This window comes from Equus quagga, chromosome 3 (genome assembly GCF_021613505.1).
Source record: "Equus quagga isolate Etosha38 chromosome 3, UCLA_HA_Equagga_1.0, whole genome shotgun sequence".
Classification (NCBI taxonomy): Eukaryota; Metazoa; Chordata; class Mammalia; order Perissodactyla; family Equidae; genus Equus; species Equus quagga.
In genome coordinates this window covers 143,879,370-143,903,642 of record NC_060269.1, presented here as the reverse complement: position 1 = coordinate 143,903,642, position 24,273 = coordinate 143,879,370, and the positions used below count along the sequence as shown (strand labels likewise).

At 40.9% G+C, this 24,273-nt stretch overlaps 1 protein-coding gene across 6 annotated transcripts in view; it reads left to right on the top strand.

The window, feature by feature from the left end:
* The window catches only part of CC2D2A (coiled-coil and C2 domain containing 2A), a 116,047-nt gene that overhangs the window by 11,818 nt on the left and 79,956 nt on the right, over positions 1-24,273 (top strand). For all 6 annotated transcript variants that reach the window (XM_046656590.1, XM_046656589.1, XM_046656591.1 and 3 more), the window contains 4 exons: positions 16,189-16,277; positions 16,609-16,710; positions 22,326-22,427; positions 23,449-23,625. In XM_046656590.1, coding sequence (XP_046512546.1) covers positions 16,189-16,277; positions 16,609-16,710; positions 22,326-22,427; positions 23,449-23,625 — 470 coding nt within the window. The remainder of the gene's footprint in view (positions 1-16,188; positions 16,278-16,608; positions 16,711-22,325; positions 22,428-23,448; positions 23,626-24,273) is intronic.

Below are 24,273 nucleotides of genomic sequence, written 5' to 3'. Positions count from 1 at the left end.
CCCCCCCCCCCCCCCCCCCCCGCCTTATCCACGGGGAATATGTTCCGAGATCCCCAGTAGATGCCTGAAACTGAGGATAGTACTGAACACTATATATACCATGTTTGTCCCTATCCCTTCATACCTATGATAAAGTTTAATTTATAAATTAGGCACAGTAAGAGATTAAAAATAACTAATAATAAAATAGAACGATTATAACAATATACTGTAATAAAAGTTACCATAGATCTTAGTAACCTTCCGCATATGATTTTATTTCTTCCCTTATTATTACGTCGAGAACTTTCACCTTTTCACTTAAAGGAAGCACTTTATGGCTTCTCTTTGGCATATCTGAACTGCCAGCATCACTACTCTTGCACTTTGGGGCTATTATTAAGTAAAATAAGGGTTACTTGAACACAAGCATTGTGACACATAACAGTCAATCTGATAATGAAATGGCTACTAAGTAACTAAAGGGCGTGTAGTGTTTACAGCATGAATCCCCTGAACAAAAGGATGATTCACGTCCAGGGTGGGACAGAGCAGGACAGAGCGAGATTCCATCTCACTACTCAGAACCACACACAATTTAAAACATGTGAATTGTTTATTTCTGGAATTTTTCATTTAATATTTTCAGACCACAATTGACTGCAGGTAACTGAAACTATGGAATGCAAAACCATGGATAAGGGGGGCTAATGTGTGTCAATGCACATTATAACAAGAGACAGGCAAGTATAAGGAATGAAGAGGGCTGTGAGAATAACAGCATGGAGTATGGACCTGAGATAGGCAGAGCAGGGGGCACAGGGGTCTATAGAGAAAGTCAGCCTGATGGGTGTGCAGGAGTCTGTGGCAGAGTGTCGGGGAAAGAGGGTATCAGACAGAGGGCTTAGAAACACACAAATGTGTGTAGAAAACACCTACTGCATCCAGGGCAAGGTGGAAGCAGCCATGTGTTTTATGACCTTGCCTGAGAAATCACACACCACTGCCATTTGGTAGAAGCATGTCACTAAGTCCAGCCCACATTCAAGGGGAGGGAAATTAGGCTCCACCTTGTAAAGGCTGGTGTGTCAAAGGAATTTATGAACATAGTTTTAAACCACTACATTCATCCTTCTTTAAAACTCTTTATGTCACTTTTCTACTCAGGAATCTGTAATAAGCATCACATAAGTCCACTCTTTTATTTGCTCTGGGTCCTGAGACCCTATGCAATCTGGTCACTTCCGATTGTATTTCCATTCTCCTGCAATCTGCCTCCACTCTGGTTGACTGCTTACTGGCCTCTGAATGCCTGCTGACCACCTGAGCATTCACAGACTTCAGTGCCCACCCAAGGGAACCTCTCCACCCATCTGTTTATTAAGCTTGTGGCTGAAAGGCAATAGTGTTGTAGCGGTTAATATCATGGTCTTTGGCATCAGACAAGTGTGGAGACCAGTCTCTACCTGTTACTTCCTTACTCACTTGGGCAAGTTCCTCCACCTCCCTAAACTTCAGTTTCTTTATTTGCAAAATAGGGGCAAGAATATAATGCCTTAGAACTTCCAACAGAGTTTATATTTCAGTGAGGGGATGAGAGGGAAAAAGAAAAAACAAATGAAATAAACATGATAAATATACAGCATGGCAGTTAGTGAGAAGAGCTATGGAGAAAGATAAAGAAGAAGCTGGACAGGACCGCAGTGGAAGTGAGAGGAAGTGTGGCTATTTTATAAAAGGTCATCAGGGGGAGGCTTCTCCAATAAGACAATGTTAGAGCAGAGGCCTGAAGGAAACAAGAGATCCCTGAGGAAAATAGCCTTAAAGCAAGAGTGTGCTGGGTCTGTTTAAGAAACAGCAAGGAGGCCAGAGTGGTTGACAGAGTGAGCAAGGAGGAAGGAGAAGGAAATAAAATCAGAAGGGAGGAGAGAATTGTACTCAGCCTTGTGGGCCCTTAGACTTTCAATGCAAGCAAAATGAGAGCCATGGGAGTGTTGGAGCAGATAAATGATATAGTCAGACTTCAGGGTGAAGGCTGCTGTGCTAAGAGTTGACTCTGAGAGGAGCAAGGACAGAAGCAGCACAGAGACCGGGTAGAGGGCAACGCAGCAATTCAGGTGGGAGACGGTGGGGACTGCGACCGGGGTGGTGGTGGATGGGATGGAAAGAAGTGGTGGGAATCTGGGTATCTGGAAGGTAGAGACAACAGGGTTTATTGCTGATTGAGCAGGAGTTGTGAAAGTGGGAAGGATGACTCGGCTTTTTGATTTGAGCCACCTGGGAAAATGGAGTTGCTATTTATGGAAAGGAAAGATGGCAGAAAGAATAGGTTTAGGGATAGAAATCAGGAAAAAGACATGCAAAGTTTGAGATGGCTTTTGGATATCCAAGTGGGGATCTGAAAGTCAGAGGAGAGGCGGAGGCTGGAGAAGCCTTGGCTGACCTTCTGTGTAAAATAGTGCCTTCCCACCCCATCAACTACTAAGTTCTCTCCCCTGGACCTGTTTTCCTTTAGAGCATGCATGATCTCCTGGCATGCTCCAGGTCGCTGTTTGCCGACTGTCTGCTCCACTAGAATGGAAGCTCCCTGAGAGCAGGACTTTGTCTTCTCCACTCACTGCTCAACCTTAACCCCAGTGCCTAGAGCAGTGCTTGGTCTTGGTAGGGGCTCAATAAACATTTATTGGACAGCTCTGCCTGGGCATAACAGCACATGCTTCACACAGGGCCCTGCCCTCTCAGCTTCGATAGCCCTATGGTAGAATCAGCTGATTAAAGAGGTTACAGTGAAGCTGGACGGGCCAAAGGATAAGAGATTATGTTCCACACTGTCCCCCACGTCATTGCTCTGCTAGGCTGTGAGAACACGGACTGGGGGAACATGGTGTACAGTGAGTTCAAGCAGGCTGGCTGCTTTTTGGAGAAAGGAATTTTCATCACTCAGGCACATTTTCTCCTCTACCCCTTTTATTATTTTCTTTCCAGTGAAACAGGAAACACAATTTTTATTCCTCTGCTAACAACTCTCCAGCCCCTCTATTAAGGCTTTATGGGTATGTTTACCAAAATAGCTTTTGATATTCTCAAAATAAATGAAATGTCACCAAGGCAAGGGCCAAGTCCTAATGATCCAAACTACTACCTTCAGGGGCCTCTATTTTTCATTGTGAAAGTTCAAACATGCACAGAAGTAGATAACATCCAGTGAACCTCGTCCATGCATCACCAGATTCAAGGATTCAAGATTTTGCCACATTCGTTTCAAGTATCCTTTTTCTTTTTCTCCTTTTTGTCTTTGCCAGAATATGTATATTTTTATTTTTAATTGTGGTAAAAAAACAAACACGTGCATAAAATTTTCCATCTTAAACATTTTTAAACGTACAGTTCCGTAGAGTTAACTATATTCACATTGTTGTGCAACAGATCTCCAGAACTATTTCATCTTGCAAAACTGAAACTCTGTCCCCATTAAATAATAACTCCCCATTTCCCCCCCCCCCGCCCCCTGGCAACCACCATCCTACTTTCTGTTTCCATGAATTTGACTACTTTAGATACCTCATATAAGTTGAATCAAACAGTATTTGTCTTTTTGTGAGTGGTTAATTTCACTTAGCACACTGTCTTCAAGGTTTATCCATATTGTAGCATGTGACAGGATTTCCTTCCTTTTTAAGGCTGAATAATATAATATTCCTGTGTGTGTGTGTGTGTGTGTGTGTGTGTGTGTGTGTATGTCACATTTTGCTTATCCATTCATCCCTCAGTGGGCACTTGGGTTGCTTTTATCTCTTGGCTGTTGTGTGTAATGCTGGTATGAATATGGATGTACAAACATCCCTTCAAGATCCTGCTTTCAATTCTTTAGGGTATATACCAAGAAGTGAGATTGCTGGATTGAATGGTACTTCCATTTTTAACTTTTTGAGTAATCACCATACTTTTTTCCGTACTGGCTGCACTACTTTACGTTCCCACCAACAATGCTGTCGACGAAAATAATCCATAACCAATCTATAAATGAAAATTTGAGAGAGTTTATTCTGAGCTGAAATCTGAGGACCATGGCCCAGGGCCTTTCTTCCCGAAGGAAGAAAGGGCACTGAAGAAGTGGGGTGCACAGAGTGGTTATATACCCCCAAACAGGATGTTTCACATAGGATTGAAATGTCCCTTTTGCAATAGTCACGAGACTGCTCTTTTGGCACAGCGATTGACGGAAACAGCAGGTAGGTCTGCTGTCTCGGGGAACACAGCAGGGTGGCAGGTCTGTTGTCTCAAGCTGGGTGGTCACAGCAGAGCGCAGCAATCAGTTCCTAGCCTAAGGAAAGATGCTTAATCCTTAAGGAAATGTCAATGTGGGGGGAAGTTGCACCCTTATCTCAAGGGCCTTTGTTCTTGCCATAGGAAATGTTTTAAAGCAGATATACAATGCCTGGTCAATGGCCATGTCAGGCCCTTTTGGAAAAAACAAAGTCAGGCCGAATTAGGTTTACACCAAATGGTTTCCTCATATATATCCAATATATCCTATTGCTTGCCATTTCTGTTTTGTCAATGCACAAGGGTCCCAGTTTCTCCACATCCTTGCCAACACTTATTTTCTCTTGTCATTTTTTTTAATAGTAGCCATCCTGATGAGTGTGAGGTGACAGCTCAGTGTGGTTTTGATTTGCAGGGCTCGAATGATTAGTGATGTCAAGCACCTCTTCATATGCTTGTTGACCATTTGTATATCATGTTTGGAGAAATGTCTGTCCCTTACTCATTTTTTAATCCAGTTACCTGTTTCATATTTGCTATTGAGTTGTAGTTCTTTATATATTCTGGATAATAACCCTTTTATCAGATATGTGATTTGCAAATATTTTCTCCAAAGTTTGCCTTTTTACTCTGTTGATTGTGTCCTTTTGATGCATAGAACTTTTTAAGATTGATGTAGTCCCATTTGTCTATTTTTGCTTTTGTTGCCTTTGCTTTTGGCGTCATAGCCAAGAAGTCACAGCCAAATTCAATGTCATAAAGCTTTCTGTATGTTTTCTTCTAGGAGTTTTGTAATTTCAGGTCTTATATTTAGGTCTTTAATCCATTTTGAGTTCATTTTTGTATATGATATAAGTTAAGAGTTCAACTTCCTTTGCATGTGGCTATCTAGTTTCCCAATACCATTTGTTGAAGAGACCATCCTTTTCCCAGTGAGTGGTCTTCACATCCTTGTTGAGATTACTTGACCATATATGTGAGAGTATATTTCTGTATTCTCTATTCTATTCCATTGTTCTATATATCTGTCTTTATGCCAGTACCACAATTTTCATTACTGCTACATTTTTTATTGTAATGTGTTTTGAAATCAGAAAATGTGAGACCTACAACTTTGTTCTTTTTCAAAACTGTTTTGGCTGTTTCAGTATTTCTAGATATTCCACATGAATTTTAGGATGAATTTTCCTATTTCTACAAATAACGCCATTGGGATTTTGATAGGGATTGCATTGAATCTGTAGATTCTTTGGGTAGTATTGACATTTTAATGAGATCAAGTTTTCCAATCCATGACCATGGGATATCTTTCCATTTATTTGTGTCTTCTTTCATTTCTTTCAGCAGTATTTTGTAGTTTGCAGTGTACAACTCTTTCACCTTCTGGTTAAGTTCATTCCTAAGCATTTTATTATTTTTCATGCTATTGTAAATGGAAATGTTTTCTGAATTTCCTTTTTGGATTTTTCATTGTTTGTGCATAGAAAAACAACTGAATTTTGCATGTTGGTTTTGTGTCCTGCAACTTTGCTGAATTTGCTTACTAGTTCTAGCAAGTTTTTTGGTGGAATCTTTAGAGTTTTCTATATGTAAGATCATGCCATATGCAAATAGAGATAATTTCACTTCTTCATTTCCATTCTGGATGCCTTTTACATCTTTTTCTTGCTGTCTTAGTTCATTCAGGTTGCTATAACAGAATATCATAGAGTGGGAGGCTTATAAACAACAGAAATTTATTTCTCATGGTTCTGGAGATTGAAAGTCCAAGACCATTATTTGCCCAAGATATTAAGAGAAATAAACACTTCAAGTCAGCAAACATTCCTTGAAACCTACAGAAACTCTGAAATCAGACTCACTACTGTTTGTTACTACTTTCAGCCATAGGACCTTGGGCAATGACCTAATCTTCCTAAGCCGCAGAAGCCTCATTTATAAAATGTGGATCATAAAAGTCTCTGCTTCATGCAGCTGTTATGACAATAAAACCTTAACCCTGGTCTTTGAAGCTAATGGCTTATAGTTGCCCACAGAAGAGACAATGGCAGTGCTACAACCAGCATTATGGACAGTGGCTCCCAGGGCCCCCAGAAGCCATAGAGCCAGCTTAGAGCATAGAGCAACTTAGGGTCTTCACAAGATTGTTGGTCTGGCTGTGCCTCTTTTATTTCTCAAGACAATGACACTCATGTAGTTCACCCACCTTACTCTCCCCACATAGAAAAATCTCTCTCTATTTGGGGCTTTGGTTTATTTACCTGTCTTAGCCTAGCTACCTACCTTTCAGAAATCAGTACACATATCACCCCTTTTGGAAAGTTTGTCCTATGCCCAGTGTGTGTATACCCCAGGGCTGAGTAGACCTTTTCTAGCTTCATCGGCCCTGTGTCCATGTGAGTGTCTGAAGCCATCTTTTTATTGGTACGCAGCCTCCCCTCTCCACTAAACTAGACATCCTTGAGGGTAAAGCTGACTTTCAGCTCTGCGCAGCACAGCACTGGCTCACAGACAGCACTCAGCGATGCTTACTGGGTGAACAGATGTCTCAAGCTGGCCTCTGCTTTTCACTCAAGGCCGTGCTCTGGCTTAGGTGTGCTCACTTACCGCCCCACCACCATGCCCACCATATCCTTCCAACCAGATCTGTTTACCTGGATCCAGATGTTTGATTCCTTCCTGCCTTCCTATTTACCAAACCACTCATGGGTCCAGCCTGCCCCTTGGTGTTACCAACCCAGCTCCTCACCTTGAACCTGTGACCTTCTCTACACTGAAGCATTCTTACAGAGCTCCAAGTATTGTCAAGGTCAGACTGTATTCAGATACTCAGATACCAGCATCTCTGATTATATGGCCTCCTCCACTCACCAGGCACACACCCAGAGGTGCCACCTCCCTAGTTAACAGCAGCACAAATCCATGCAGTGACAGCTGTGGCTTCTAATTTGCTATCCAAATATATGTATAGTCATGACATTCCAAATAAAGCAAGCATCTCGCTGAACAGGCACTGGTTCCAAATCAAATAAACATCTAATAAAAAGGCACACAGATTCCTCCATGACTCCAACTTGCACCATCTCATAAGGGAGCAACTATCTAATGTTAAGTAGTTTCTTGTGAATGTAAATTTCTTCGTTACTGACATCTGTTTTCCATTCATTTGTGTTAGTTTCTCTGATTAAAGCATCACTTCAGAGCCAATTTCTCAGTATTGGTTGAAAAGAAAGTTCAGAATCTGGTGAAATTTGATGCAAATGAAAGCAAACAGATCATTTATTTTAGGCATCCTTTTTAAAAGTCATCAAGACCTGGGGAGGCTGACCCAGGAAACACATGTTAAAGGTACAGAATGAGACACGGAGGAGAACTTCCCAGAGGAGCTGGCTCCTGGGAGTTACCTTGGAGCCCAGCAGCTGGAGAAGAGAAAGAACATTCTAGTCAGAGGACACATAACGGGACAGTGTAGGAAATGTCAAAAAGTTCAACACTGGAGTTCACTACCTCACACGGTACCGGGAGGACTAAAGAAAGCACTAAAACAGGAATAAATCGTACTTTGTATTCTACAAATTTTTTATTTTCTTGATATTATGATGTTTGACATCTTAAGAAAAAACCTTTCTGGCTGGGGAGAGACTCTCCCCACTGGGCTAGCCGGTTCTTAGACACAGCAAAGGGCCTAGCCTGCAGCGCGCCTTTGATACGCAAACGAACCAGTCCAGGGCCCTGCCTGTTTTGGAATATTTTCATCACCCGAAAAAGTTCCTGTATGCCTATCTGAAGTTAATCTCCACTTTCACTCCCAGCCCTAGACAAATACTGACTTGTTTTATATCCCTATACATATGCCTTTTCTAGACATTTCATGTAAATAGAGTCATACAGTACGTAGCGTTTTGTGTCTGGCTTCTTTCACTTAGCATAATGTTTTTTGAAATTCATAAATGTTGTAGCATGTATCCACATTCTGTTCCTTTTTTATTGCTGAATTATATTCCATTGTATGGATATACCATAGTTTATATATTCACTCACCTGTTGATCGACATTTGCATTATTTCCAGTTCGGTGCTATTATGAATAATGCTGCTGTGAACATTGGCAAAATGTCTTTGTGTAGATATATGCTTTCATGTCTCTTGAGAAATAGTAGAATCTCTGGGTCATATGATAAATTTATATTTAACTTTATAAGAAACTGCCAATCTGTCTTACAAAGTGGCTGTATCATTTTACTTTCCCACCAACAGTTTATGAGAGTTCCAGTTTCTCCATATCCTTGCCAACATTTGGTATTGTCTTTAATTACAGCCTTTATACTGTGTGTATAGTGGTATTTCACTGTGCTTTTAATTTGTATTTCCCTTGTGATTAATAATATCGAGTATTTTTTCATATGCTTAGTTAGACATTTGTAAGTCTTCTTGGTAAAATTTCTATTTAAATTTTTACTCATTGACTGGATTCTTTGCCTTACTATGGAGTTGTAAGAGTTCTCTATATATTCTGGACATAAGTACTCTATCAGATATATAATTTGCAAATATTTTCTCCAAGTAAATGTCTTGTCTTTTCCTTTTCTTAATGATATCTTTTGATGTACAAAAGTTTTTAATTTTGAAGAAGTCGAATTTATCACTTTTTTTCTATTATGGGTTGTGCTTTTAGGATTGTATCTAAAAATTCTTTGCCCAATCCAAAGTCATGAAAATGTTCTCCTATATTTTCTTCTAGAAGTTTTATGCTTTTAGCTCTTACATTTAGTTAAGTCTATGATCTATTTTGAGACAATTCAAATTTTACTCAGCTGAAATTGAGCTTCTGATCTCCTTCTCCCAACCCCTACTTGTTTCTCCTACATCTTCCCATCTCACTAAATGGACATCTTATTTTTTTCTACTGCTTGGGTCAAAAAACTTGGAGTCATCCCTAATTCCTGTCTTTCCATCGGCCCACATCCAACTTATCAATAAGTCCTGTTTGCTCTACCTTCAGAATAGATCTAAAATGTGACCATTTCTCACTGCTTCCACTACTACCATTCTCATCCAAGCCGCCTTCAGTGCTCATGTAGAGTATTGCAACAGCCTCCAACCTGATGTCCTTGCTTCCATTCTCACCCTCATTCTCAACCCAGCAGCCAGAGTGGCCTTATAAAAATAAAGTCATGTCACCCTCCGTTCAAATCCTCCAGTGGCTCTCGCTTGACCCAGAGTTAAATCCACCTTCTATAGGATGACTTACACAGTTTGTCTCCCCCTTATCTCCATGACCTGATATCCTAGTATTACCTCTCCCACCCCTTCTGTTCCCTCTTTCTGCTCTGGTCTCACCTCAGCCATGGCCCTATCTCAGAGTATTTGCACCAGATATTACTTGTAACTAAAATGCTCATCCTGCAGCTATCCGTGTGGCTTGATCCCTCATTTGCTTCACCTGCTCCAGTGTCACCTGGAAGCCCTTCCTTGGCCACTCTACTTAAAACTACAATACACCCCTCCCTCCTGGCCCTCCTTACCTGCCTCCTGCTTTATTTGTCTCCATACCACCTATCACCATCTGACACACTCAATACCCTATTCATTTGTGGTCCGTCCTCCTTGCCAGAAAACAGCTCAGTGAAGCTGGGGATGTTTGTTTTGTTCAGTTATATCCCTACTGCCTTGTTCACATAATAGGTGCTCAATAAATATTTGTAGGTTGAGTGCTTGAAAAGTGGAGAAGAGAGTCTCTAATCCAGCATTTCCAAAACCAGGTTTCATAGAATAATAGTATCCTGTCAGAGACTAACTCCCACAAAAAATATTCCAACTTCAGAAGCTTTACATATTGTTTCTCCTCTTGGGAGTTCACGAATTTTGTTCTGAGATCACTCACAGTTACCCTGGCATCTCTCACACAGTTCCTGGCCCTCCCAAAAGCTGTTTACATTTTTTTCCACTCTGCCCATGCAATGTAAAAGGTTCAACCCTAGGCAAATTTTCATGTCAAAATATATCTATGATGTTCCCTGCCACCTTTCAGAGTCTCAGTCCTGTATGAAGTCCCTTTGCCCTATTCCCCAACCTTGGTGATGCTGAAGCACAAGGAGAAAAGGCAGGGCTGGCCAGGTCCAGTCCTGCCCAGGCCGATGATCTCTATCTCAGTCAGCTCTAGTTGCTATAATACAATACCATAGACTGATGGCTTAAACAACATTTATTTCTCACAGTTCTGGAGGCTGGAAGTCCAAGATCAGGGTGCAAAATAACTCAGTTCCTGGTGAGAGCCCTCCTCCTGGCTAGTGAATGGCCATCTTCTCACTGTGTCCTCACATGGTGGACAGAGAGAGAGACAGCTCTGGTCTCTCTTCCTCTTCTTATAAGGACACTAATCCCATCATGGGGGCCCCACCTTCATGACCTCATCTAAACATAGTTACCTCCCAAAGGCCCCACCTCCAAATGCCATCACATTGGGGAGTAGGGCTTCAATACAGGAATTATGGGTGGACAAAAACGTTCAGCCCATAACAACCCCCAAGCTTGGGGGTGTGTTGAAGCACAAAGCAGGAAGGGGCAGCAGGCAGAGCCCGAATCCCGAGGTCCAAGCACCACTGAGTCAGAAGGAGACATATGTGCCAGAATAAGGCTCTTGAGTTTTCAGTTAATATAAAATAAAAATGTTAATGAGACTATGAAAGAAACAACCAGAAAGGAAGAAAGTGACTGAAGAAGTCCCTCCAGACCCCTCAGCAAATGTGAACCATCAGCAAGGCTGGGGCTCAAAACCCTGGGCACAGCCCGCTGTCCTCTGCCTGTTTTGACTTTCATTTTCTTTAGTAAAATTTTCACAACTGATACTGGTCTATTTTATAAAAATTAGAAAATCAGGAGGAGGAACTAGAAGAAAATAATCACCCTCCTTCTTACACCCTAGTGACAACCACTGTAACCTTTGGGCCCTTTCTCCATCCTGGTTTTTCCTGCCTGACACCCAAGGAAGTCATGGGTTCCCGGAGGGTTGACTGCAGCTGAAAGGATATCCCTGTTCTTACATCCACATGAAGTCAGTTAGAAGTTGGTGACGGTCCACCTGATTGTCCAATTCCTTCCATTGTTCCTTTCAAGCCTTTAGGACATTGCCTCTGCTCTGCTCCATTTTTTTTCTCCTGAAGTCAAGCTGGTTTCTGTCCTATGCTCTCCCTACCCAGCCCCCAACTCCATATTTATATTCTATCCCTGGAATTTTACAACAGGGGGATCGCTGTTTATGATGGGGAGAGGAGAGGCAGGAGTGAAAAGCAGCCCAGGGCAGTGTTCTCTCAACTCTTCTGTCCACAGTCCCTGCGAGAATTATGCCTATATGCAAGTTACCATAAAGATTTTTCAATCATACTTTTAAATATTTACAAAAGATTTCATTTAGGGCATATTATAAATATTAATGTTTTAAAATAAAACTCTTAAAGTTATTCAAAAAAGTCTAATGGCCCAGTGATTTGATGACCACCGTCATCTATTTAAAAAATAATCAACAAGTTTTCCCTGAACAGCTGGAAATTTTACGCCCTTCTCTTTTCTTCTTAAACTCCTTCATTCCACTTCCCCCACAGAATTTTAAATAATATATTCCTATGCTTGAAAATCTTTCGTTGCTCACCATAGTAACAGATTGAATTTTTGTTTGAGCTATTATTATAATTATCAGCAGAGCATAACTGACGAAAACATAAAGGTGCCGTAAAATTTGGTAAATATTTATTAATCACAAAAAGCAAAGTAAATAAATAAATAAAAACTTTTAGAAGCATATTCTTTAATAGAGTAGGAAGATGGAAGAGGGATCTCGTAATTAATCTTGTTAATTAATCTTATAATTAAACAAGAATCGTGATCATGCTCACCTCTTCTACAATCCATGTGAATTCAGATAATACCAATTCAAATCCAAACCAAAAGACCCCATTTCTAATTTTGTGTCAAGAACTTGGAAAGCCCTTGTGAACCCAGGGATACACAAAGAGCCCTGGTCTAGGCCGTGAGAGTCACAGAACACTGGCCTAGCAAGCAGTATGGGAATTTCTGAAAAAATAAGGGGAAGTGGGGTGGAATTCCAGACAGTAGAGGAAGAGCTTAGAAACCCATTTCTCCATAAAAACAACGAGATCACGTCAATTTGGGGACAGAAGAAAAGAGGATTAGAAAATTATTTCAAAATGCAATGCATATTTCATTAGAAGGTGCTTGTGTGTTCTGAGGGGTCAGGTGTAATGGAAGTGGTTAAAAGAGAAGGGGAAGGTGTCTGCCATTTCATTATGCCTGTAAGGAGAGAGAATGCAGTCCAGTGAGTATGGGTGATAGGAAAAAGGAGACAGAGCACAGAGATGATGTGGAAGCCATTTGCAAACACGAGGCTGATGAAGCCTTGGGATTAATGGGTTTGCTGGGAAGCCAGGCAACAGGATCCCTGCTGCCTCCAATGGAAAGCATCATTTTGTCAAGGAAATCCATATTTCACACTAACTGACATTATGTGTATATGTCAATGGAATGTCTTGAAATTCTCTCATTATCCATAAGTTCTTGCATGCCCCCAAATCAAATCTTTAGTAATTTTAAAAATTATTTTCATCCCACTCTTTGCAGTTGATGCCAGAGAAACTTTGTTCATGCCTAGTTTTCTTAGCTATGTCAAAGAGCCTCTTCATGTAAATGTGAAATCACACCCTTCCTCATGCTTGCAAATCAGTTCTTATCCACAGGGTGGGAAAAATAGAGACAGTCTGGGATCACATAGCTGATTAGTAATGTAGTGGAGTAACTGACAATAAATTGGGGAAACATTGTCTTCTGAGCGTGGTCTTTAGTATTTCTCGCTGTTTAAAGAAACTGTTTGCCATGTTCCACCAAGAAAAACATGAAAGTGCCTAATCCCTATTTGTTATTACATCACAGGGAGTGACTCAGTACACATGGCTTCCCATGTATAATATTATCTTTAACAAATAGCTGTCGTCGTCATTGATTTCACCCAAATGAGGATTACATTTATTTTGTTTGAAATACCTCTTTAAGTGTAATATCCCTCACACCCTCGTGGTTCCGTTACACGTTTTCCTTCACAGATTTAGTGCTACAAAGTGCCAGGTACAGAAGTCACCAACACAGTCCTTGCCCTCAAACTGGTTACCTTCCAGCTGCAAAAATGACACCTCACCAACTAGTGGTACAGGTCAGAATGTGGGAATCTTTATACTCTCTAAATGTCTCTCATTAGCATGGACTTGTTAAAAAATCAGGCAAGAACTACTTTTTACCATTTCAAAATTTTTCAACATTTTTAAGATTAATACTAAAGAAGCCACTTCAGCTTCTTTATTCAGAAGAGACTATGTTTAAATAAAATATCGTGTCTCTCTTTTACGGAATAATTTATAAAATTATTCAAGTGAACTATGGATAGGTAGTATCTGTTTTAAGTAAACTTGAGAAAAAGAAGGAGGGGGAGTAAATAAACAAGATGCTTTTTCATGTTCAAAGACATTTATTGTCAACTTTAAAAGAGCTGTTTTGGTGGGGGGCAGAAGCAAGGTGGAGGGTCAGCCAGAGAACAGGCTTGGCAAGCACCAGGAGGTCCAGTCTAGAACACTCCTTCCTCTGCCCAGGTCCACACACACTTAGTGACGCTTACCATGTACCTTCCCTATGTGGCTGGCACCAAGGAACCCTGGGGGAGGAAACAGGTAGTCATCAGATAACCACACAAACATATAAATTCAATGTGATAACCACACAACCGTAAATTCAACTGTGACAAATGTGATCCAGGAAAACTCTTGGGCCTCTGAGTATACTTAACAGGGATATGATCTTCTGTGGTTGCATGACCTTTAAAATGGAAAATAATGACTTATGTTTTTCAAAAGTGGGTTTGAAAAAGAATGCCAAAGGCCATTTCATTGAGCTGATCGATATTCTCTTAAAGAACTTGAACCTCAGCCCACACATGCAAGACTATAATCTGTACTATGATTATTTCATGCCTCCATACAGGCATGAGTAAGTGGCATGGTTGGAGCCTGCTATAAGTAGGATTTTATATCTTTCTAACACATCAAAGGAAGAAAGCACAGCTTAAGAAATCGAGTGGCCAAGCTGCAGAAATAAGCGTTGAAGCCCGTGACTGTTGTTTTCTTTTGCATAAAGCAGCTGCTGAGGGAAGCTGCAAACTTGCTGCTAACAGAGGCTTTTGCCTGCCATTTCTTCATTCTCTTCTCTCCGCCACTTTTCCTTCTACCTTCTAAACAAATGTCGTCTTCTCTTTTGCTTTCACTTGTTAGCCTTCCTCCCTTAACAGTGCTGCTGGCTACAAGTGTCAGAACCCTCCTCTTTCTGCATACTCTCCCTCGGGAAAGGCTTTGTCAAAACGGCAGCATTTGCCCAGGTAGAAATGCTTCCTAAGTCTTTATCTTCAGGCCTGGACCCTTTCCCAGGGTGCGGCGTGCTGGACAAGCACACACTCCATATCCTGCCAGCACCTCAGACTCATCCTATATCCAAACAAATTCACTTCAGTATCTCCCAGTCTGGCTTTCTCTCCTCATTTCTCTTTCTCTCTCAGCAGCCTCCAAACCCTAATCATCTCAGTCAAAACCTCAGACACCTTCACCTTCTGTTTCTTTCTCTAAACCAGGGGTCTTCCAACTTGGGCGTGTGTTTAAATCATCCATCTCTGCACTCCATCTCCAGATTCTGGTTCAGTAGGTCTGGGGCATGGCCTGAGAATTTGCATGTCTAACAAGCACCCAGAAGATGCTGCTGCTGTGAGAACCGCTGCTCTACCCCTCCCTATTGTCACCGGGTCCTATTGTCTTTTCCTTCTTGAGGCCACTTCTCAATTACTCCCACTGACTCCTTCCCCTTAGTATCTCACCAAGACATCCTAGCTGAGGTCCTTGGTGTCTCACCACCCCAGGTGCATCTTCAGAAAATGCTGCTGACATTCATGTCCTCCTCTTTCCACATTCCTCAAGACTTCCCCCTGCATGGAGAATATTTCCCAGACTCCTTAATGTGACATCAGAGGCTCCTCATAACTTGACCCCAAGCTCCTTCTGCGATCTTATCTCCTACTTCATCCCAGTAGAGCCCCTCTGCTCCACATATGATAATATTCTGTTTCTCAAACACTTTGTTTTATTTCCACCTCTTTCATAATGGTTTAGATCATTTGGGAATGACAGAACTGGGACCAAATCCCAAGAGTCCCACATCCTAGGTGTGTGATCGTAGAACCAGTCACATATCACGGAGGGCCTCAGAGTCTTTATCTTCAAAATACCTAGTGAGACAAACACCCATGTCCTCCTAACAGGAATGGCATAAGATTGATGAGAAAATGCATTCAACACATCTATCACAGTGCCCAGCACAAAGTAGCTGCACAACATTTCATGGTATTTACGTATATACTTAATAATATGTTCAAAATATACATTGTCTCCATGATATAGCCTAGGGCACAGGCCTGGGCCTGTAGAAAAAGTTTCTCTGATGCAAGTTATCAGTGCTGTTGAAAGTTGAACTCCAAACTCGTTAGCCATCCATTCCCCTGACAGGCCTGTTTCTCAAATCAGCAAATGCGAGGTCTTCTTCCCAGGGCTAATTGAATTGGTAAGTGTGTCTGTGCCTTGAGGAGCCAAGCGTCATTCGTTTTATTCTTAGTTAAGTGGAAGTGACAGTCCTGGCAGGACGAAGGTGTTCACCATCAGCCTCAAAGAAGCCAAGACATGTACTTATTACGTCAAGTGGACAATTGTCAGCGCTATCTCATGTTTGTTTATGTAAAGTTCTAAATTTGCAACACAAAATTATGTTCTCTTGTTATTTTTTAATCTAACCTTCCCTTTGGAAGAAAAGAATGTGTTTTAAAGTAATTTTCCCGTATTTTTTTTAGGCTTACCTCCAATTCCTTCAGCTTCCAGAACAGGCTTTGCAGAATTTTCCATGAGGGAACGCATGAGGGAGAAATTGCAAGCTGCAAGGGTGAGAGAAACCGCAGGAATACGTGCTCAGTGCTGATTGCAGCGCTTCAGGTCTCATCTCACTGGCTCTGTTTGCTCAAAACTGCCTGGATTTTGAATACTGCTAAATTTGTTTTTAATGCTTACAATGTTAATGTAGTATTTAACACTGACACAGATGAAAATTATCCTAAAGAAGAATTTAATGTCATCCTTCTAAACCATTTCACCTGCTCTTCACTCTTAAAGTACAGCATGTATTTTGTACTGATTATTTTCCACCGAGATGGTGACTGATGTTTTCACAGCATTACTGACATTGTGTGGCAGTAATTTTCTGTCTGATCTTTTAGTCCAAAGCAGAAAGTGCGTTGCTACAGGAAATTCCCACCCCTCGGCCCAGGCGCTTACGAAGCCCCAGTGAGAAAGAACTGGAGACTGAGTTTGGTACAGAGGTGAGAAATGGTCCATCTCTACTTTGTGATCAAAGACTGAAGCAGAATATAAAATTTCCGGCAAAAGTTTCTAGACCAGAGCTATGCACAGAGGAGGTGTTAGAGAGCAGCATTTAGCTTATTAATAATTATAATAGCTACTATTTGTAGAGTACTACTCAGTGCTAGGCATTTTGCCAAGTCTTTTCCCATATTACCAGATGTCATTATTCCAGTACCCCCATGGGGTGGTACCATTGTTTTCATTCACATTTGACAGATGAGAAAACCAAGGAGCAACTGCAAAGCCATCCGCAGGTCAGGGACCATGTACGTGGAGGAGGTGCGATTTGACCCCAGCTCCGTCTCACTGCCGGTCTGTCTCACGGGTCAGCATTGCTGGGACCCTGGATGTTGCTGGGTAGCAGAGAGAGAGATAAGAGTGTGGTAGGAAAGTATAGAGGGATGGTAAGGGGCCTTGAATGTCACACTAAGGAGCCTCATGCTTTTCTACAAGCCATGGAAAGCTATTGATGTTGAGATGGGGGGTGATGTGAATGCACTGGGGTGGTTTGTGGTTCAATCTGCGGTGCTGCTGGGGCATCTCAATGTGTGCTCCTCCAGAGATGAACATAGAGGAAGGAACCAGGCCTGGAGAAACAGATTTAGGAAGCATGTCTACTGTGGTGAGTTCTGAAGTTTTGGGAGTGCCTTTGTTTCCTGAGGGAAAGAAAACTGAATGAGGAGAGTCTTGGCACTTGGGGAAAAATTCATAATAAAGGCTCAGGAGGCAGAGAGGAAGCCAGTAAAAGAAAGGCTTGTCCCAGCTGTAGATGAAGGACAAGCATGGAAGAAAGTAGAGGAAGGAATGGAAAGAACAACAGAGCAAATGGCTCAAGGAAGTGTTTGCAAGTCTAATCCAGTTGTTTGCTGTTGCTGATGATGATGGTTTGGTGGTTCTTCACCATTGAGACAAAGAAGCACGGGCTTTAGGGATATTTCTGTAGCACAACCACTGATGTCTTAGATGATGCCTTTTCTTTCTCTATAATGAGATGTTATAAAATTGTACCTATATTCATCCCACACAAGCCAAAGATTGCTGATTACAAGGAAAGTAGCAGCCATGCTCACGTGTTGTGGTCCATGGTTCTTTAGTAGGAACACTCAGTCCAGTGAAATGGCTTTATGACAATTTGCTACTCATTCTACTAAGGAGACATTTCTTTTTCTTTAATTTCAATTTATTTTCTTCCTTGTAAGAGCCATAATTTTAAAATATTGGGGGAAAAAAACCTACTAAAATCCCATCAGCTTGACACAAACACTTCGGTGATTTTGGTAAGTGTGTGAATCTCAGCGTCTGGTGAAGTGGGCTAAGTGATAGGAGGGTCTGGTCCCTTGTATCTGGGCTCATCTACTCCTTCTGATTGATAATCATTTCACAAAATCATGGCAGTTCTCACTTGTCCATGGCCTGTGAATAAATATGATATCCCAAATGAAGCTGGAACTTTTAGAAGTAAAAATGTACTCTCTTGGCCTACAGGGCATTTATTTCTCCTTGTGAGCAGGACCTTGACTTAGATGTCTATTGTATTCCATGCCCCCTAAGAGCCATTCTGTGGATTTGAGACACACGTCAACTGCTCTGTCTTTAGATCTGCTCTCAGGTTCCTAATGGAACATCTCACTCATACCACATTTCTTCATGCATAGACCTCAACTTGAAGGAATATCTAAAAAGTGGTCCATTTATATCCTATGGAGCAAAGAGTGTACCACACGAGGAACCCAAATGCTGAACCTCAGCTTCTGAGCATTAAGTGCTGGCAACCTCACTCACTAGCTGTACAACCTCAGACACGTAACTACTCTCTGGACCCCACTTCCCACCGCTGTAAAAGAGGGATGCTACAAGAACCTAATTCCTGCTATTGTTTTGAGTATTAAATGAGTTAATGCCAGCATCTGGCATATGGTTAGCCCTTTCTATGTAAGTATTAGCTAATTTAGAGACTGTAGAGTAAGAGGGAAAAGGAGAAACCAGTGGGGGATACTTTGGTCAGTAATCCAAATTCACCACCACAAATCTGTGCTAACTCTCTTTTGCATTTCTTTTCATTTTATACCCAGAGGACTTGTGATAAGAGAACAAAGCCAAACACAAATCTCCAAGAACACAAAAACATTGAAGTGGAAATAGCACAGAACATTTGCATACTTGGCCTCCACTAGATATGACCAAAATTTCCCTATTTGTGGGCCTGGTTCACTGTCCCACGTTACCCAAGATCTGGTCATTTGACCCACTCTACCTGTTGCCCAGCCAGCATCTATGGGAGACTCCTTCCTGGCTGGTGTCTAATGGGCTCTGAACACACAGAAAGGACAGTAACAAAGCACCCTTGAGGAGCCCAGTGGGGATGACAGACATGTTAACAGACAGTGGAGGTACAGGGAGGTTCAGTTCTGTGGTGGGTGCGATAGGAGCCTATAGAAAGGTCACCTAACTCCAACCTGGGAGTCAGGTTATGTAAAATTTGAGGTATCTTGGCTTTAGCAATGATTTTCTTGGCTATGACTCCAAAAGCACAAGCGGCAAGAGAGTAAGTAAATACACTGAATTTCATCAAAAGTACAAACTTTTGTGCTTCAAAGGAGACCACCAAGAAAGCGAAAAGACAACACAGAGAATGGGAGAAATTATTTGTAAATCATATATCTTAATTAGTATCAGGACTAATATCAAGAATATATAAAAATCTGAAATGTCTGCAAGACAATCCAGATTAGGATGTCTTTTAGGGAATTAAAAATATTGATTAGTAGTTTAGAAGAGAAATCAAGGCTAGAACTAGCATATTTTGTAATTATGCTATAGTAAAAGTAACGAGACTTGAGATCGTCTAGCTCCAGTTAGAAGAGGGCCACAGAGCCTTCTTGGAGGATACAAAAAATCCACAGCTGAGAAAGAATTCCCAGCTGGATGCACACACATATCGTGATAGGCACTCAGTATTTGATTGCTAATTGAAATTGAATGTAATAATTACTTTAAGGTTATAAAAATGTGTTACAGATAATAGTTCTTTAAAATTTAATTCTGCACACTCAATCATTTTAAGTATATGTAAAGGCCTTAAATGTACTAATACAACTTACCTTTAAATGTTTTTAGATTTTGATAAAACTTAAATTACAAGCTTTTCGATCAAGTCCATAAATATTATAATAAAACCATCAATATTACAATAAGACACACCAATGAAATCATATTTTCTGAACTTAAAATCTTCTCTGGCAAGCAAGTATAGAAAAAGACGGGAAGAAACAAAAAGGATAAAATACTAATTTCCACATACACATATTTTGCCACATGGAATTTAACCTGTTTATTTTCTAAACTACTAGTGTTAGACTTTCTTTTTGGTCTTGTGTTTTATTATTATCATCTTCACAGGTTTCTAAAACCCAAGGCTTGCCTAAACAGAGCCAAGCTTCCTTCTTTTCTCATCGGTTGACTTCTTGCTTGTTTTCCATGTTTTCAAACACATCAGTCTCTCTCATGGGCTATAGGAGATGGGGATTCTGAGGCAGACAGGAGAAAAATAGCATCAACAGTGTATGAGAAAGGCTCAGCCTTGTTTTATGAGGAGACCAGACTTGGCAGAATCTTAGAAAGCCTTCCTGATCAAACGCTGGAATCCGATCTTCAGTCTACTCGAATTTATTGAATTCTTTATCATTACACTAAGTAATACTCATCTGCTTCTTTCCTCATCCTCAAAAACAACATTTAAAATTCTGGAATTTACCAAGACAAATAATAACTCCTTACTTTGCATTGCACTGTGGAATTTATTTAGTAGTACAGCTTCAACTTTTGTATAATTGAGTTAGTACATAATTATTTAACCTTAATACTGCAAAGTGAGAAAACGGAGGAAAAGCATAGAATTTTACATAAATTGGAATTGTAGGGATTCTCTTGATATTATGCTAGATTACACCCAACTGATACCCTCATTTTCATTCTGGCCATTGCTTGACATCTAGCTGCGTACAAGTGAAATTTTATGGCACTTATCTTAGCTGTTCCAAGCATCTCTAGCTTTCATCGTGGGGGATCTCTCTGAGTAAAGACCTGTGCAGACCCACTCAGCCATTCTGAGACTTAAACAAAATTGAAGGACCAGGGGTCTGGGTCCACCTCGCCCACTTGGAGGACAGAAGCCATTAGACAAACATCCCCCTGTCCTAGGCAGGCAGTTCTGAGAAGCATTTTACATGACTCCTCAGAGGGGCCCCAGCAGGATGAAACTCTGGTCGCCCCCAGTAGTAGCCAGCTCAGTAAAGTTCTCTTGAATTGACTTTCTCTCCTGTTTTATTCTCCCCAGTCCCCAACTCCTGTTCTTTGGTATCACTTCTCAAAATAAGCCACAGGCACCAAAAAACCCTTGCCTCAGGCTCCAGTTTCTGGCAAGCTAAAATAAAACATTTATAGTCATATTCAAGCTAGGGAGACAAAAGATTGAAGCGTAAGAAGAAAACTAATAATGTGACAATAATAGCTACCATTATAGAGCCATAACTATGGGTATATTTTAGGTGCATTACTCTGATGCTCAAAACAGGTGATCTAAACTCTAAGTGATAGAGTTGGGATTCAAAGCCAGATGGTCAGACTTCAGAGCCTGTGGTTTTCATTACTAAGCTCTACAAAATAGTGCCCAATATGACTCAGACAATAAGATTCTGGAAAAGAGAGCTTATTTTAGGGTGGAGTAGTCTAAGAAAAGAAGTAGTTTTCACGGTCTTGAAAAACAGGTGGGACTTGGGAAGAATATGCTGAAGATCTCCATGCAGGTACACTACATTCCATTCACGATAATAAAAATTATTCCATGCTGTGAAATAAGTCTGAGTCCAGATAATAATGAAACGGTTTCCATCATTGGTAGGACAAGTTCATACCTTTCTATTACGAATATCTAGATGTACTACTGGGACGGCTTAGAATTGCTCAAAAGGAAGACCGCATCTGGATTGTGCTAGGAGATGAAGTAGCTAGGTTCCAGAAGGGGTGTATTAGAATGAGAGATGAGGACAAGGTGGGACCAGCACCTGGTGGATTCTCTATCAGAGGAGAGAGGGGACACCCATAATGAAAATTAGCACATCAAGCCAGTATAGGCAGAAGACTCAGCTTCCACTGGGGACAGCAGGTCCAGAGGCTAGTGAGAAGGACAGGCCCTGTGCCCTGGAGAGGGTATGTTGGACTTACTTACAATCAGACATGATCAATGCTTTTCTTCAAAGACTGTTTGGAAATGGTCCTCTGGGACCTGGATAATCTATTGATCTGTAGGATGAAATAACATTTTTCATTTTACGATTTACTGAGTATAACATTTTATATTTGTTTAGTCTTGAGAGAGACACAGCTGAGTAAGAAAACATTCAGAAATTTTAAACTTCAAATATATTTGACATTTGTAATCATTTCATTCCTTACAAATGGCGAGATCCATCAATGGTCAGAAAATAAGCCTTTTGAGGATTAACACTTGTTTTAGAACATCCCTACTTTCTTGATTTCAACGGTGTACCTATCATTTTCTCCACTCATATAGCCAGGTGGAAAGATACAAACGACTCAACAAGAAGATGACTCCCAAAGTTATTCAAGAGTAAAGTTTCGTGATTCTGTACGAAAAATCAAGTCTAAAACCCCGGTGAGAAATCCTGTCTTTTTAAATCATGCTTTTTTTAAAATCGCACATGATTTAAGTCGGTTTTTTGTTGGTTTGTTTGTGTTATTCAAAAATATCCAATGAGAGAAGACCATATACACATAACCTGAGTCCTATTACCATGGAGTATGCAAGAAAAAAGTAAGAGAAATGATTTCCACTTTTAAAATCCTAGGGGCTGGCCAGGTCACACAGCGGTTATGTTCACATGTTTCACTTTGGAGGCCCGGAGTTCGCTGGTTCGGATCCCAGGTGCGGACATGGCACCGCTTGGCAAGCCATGCTGTAGTAGGCGTCCCACATATAAAGTAGAGGAAGATGGGCACGTATATTAGCCCAGGGCCAGTCTTCCTCAGCAAAAAGAGAAGAATTGCCACAGATGTTAGCTCAGGGCTAATCTTCCTCAAAAAAAAATAAAAAATAAACTTAAAAAATCCTAGAATCCAGCAGGAGAGATTAGAATACTGCCTGATTTGGGGAAAGGAGATGCAGGAAGGGCAGGAGATGTTAGTGATAAGACCATATGTTCAGCTCTGAAGTTGAACCAGCTTTCATTATGGGAAAAAAGAGGGATAGTAACTCAAGACGAACCAAAACAAAAAAAAAAGGTCTTTTTGAAAAAAGGTCTTAACAAATTTCTATTGCTCATAATTAAACAAAACTATTTCAGCATTGGCCCATAAAAAGGTAAATCCACTTTTAGCATTCTAATCATCTTTTTTAGAGTTTTTACTGCTATGAATAATATACGCTCGTTGGAATGTAAATAATTGCTGGTTTATAAAAAAGTAACTCATTAAAGTTACTTATTAAAGGAGGCCACCAACTGCCTGTTGCACATGTTAAAGTTCAGGACCAGTATTCCCGTAGCTTCAACAAAGGGGATACACATGATCCTAGAATGTGCCTGCTGCCATCAGCATCGAGCCAGCTGTCGGTGAACTGTGCAGCACTCATTTCAGTTTATGTCATCTGAAAGTCTATCGCTCATTCTTCTCCTTAGGTTCCGCCTGGCTTCCCTTCTGCAGAAGAAGCCTATAACTTCTTTACATTCAACTTTGATCCTGAACCAGAGGAATCAGAGGAAAAACCGAAAGCAAAAAATAGAGATGGAGCTAATCAAGAGGAGGGGGAGGGAGAAGAAGAAGAAGCACCTGTGCCCGAAGGAATAGACAAAACGGTATTACCATTATGATGGTAATGAAGAGAGGGGTGATGAAGTTAATGACGATGAGGACAATGATGATGACAATGACGATGATGATGATGACATCCTAGCCAGGAAGAAAGTGACTGAGGACAAACCTGCCACCACCACCTGAAACAGCTCATCCATGTTTAGCTGAAAGCAATAGGTGTCCTAGGTTCACTTTCCTCTCTGTAGCCTTTGATGTCGCTCCACGATTTGGGTAGTAAGGGCCTTGAGTAAATCTGTCCGTCTTTCTCTTGTGGGGGAAAAAAAAGCAGAACAATGTGGTTTGCAGATTTTTCTTGCTACACTGCACACAATGATTAGTATTCATTTCATATGGAAAATGTTTGCCTCTCCAAGGCAAATGAAACCTTGCTCTCTCTCTCCCCACAAGCTTACAGGCAAGCAGCTTTCTGTATCCCAGACCATATCCAAGCTATAACTCAGATTCCGTAATTGTGGGTGGTACGTGTGAGATAAAAGAAAATACACCATTAAAAAAATGGGAAAAGAACTGGAATACATCTCTCTCCAAAGAAGACATACAAATGGCCAATAAGTAAATGAACATCAGTAATCATTAGGGAAATGCAAATCAAAACCACAATGAGATACCAGTTTACACAAACTAGAATG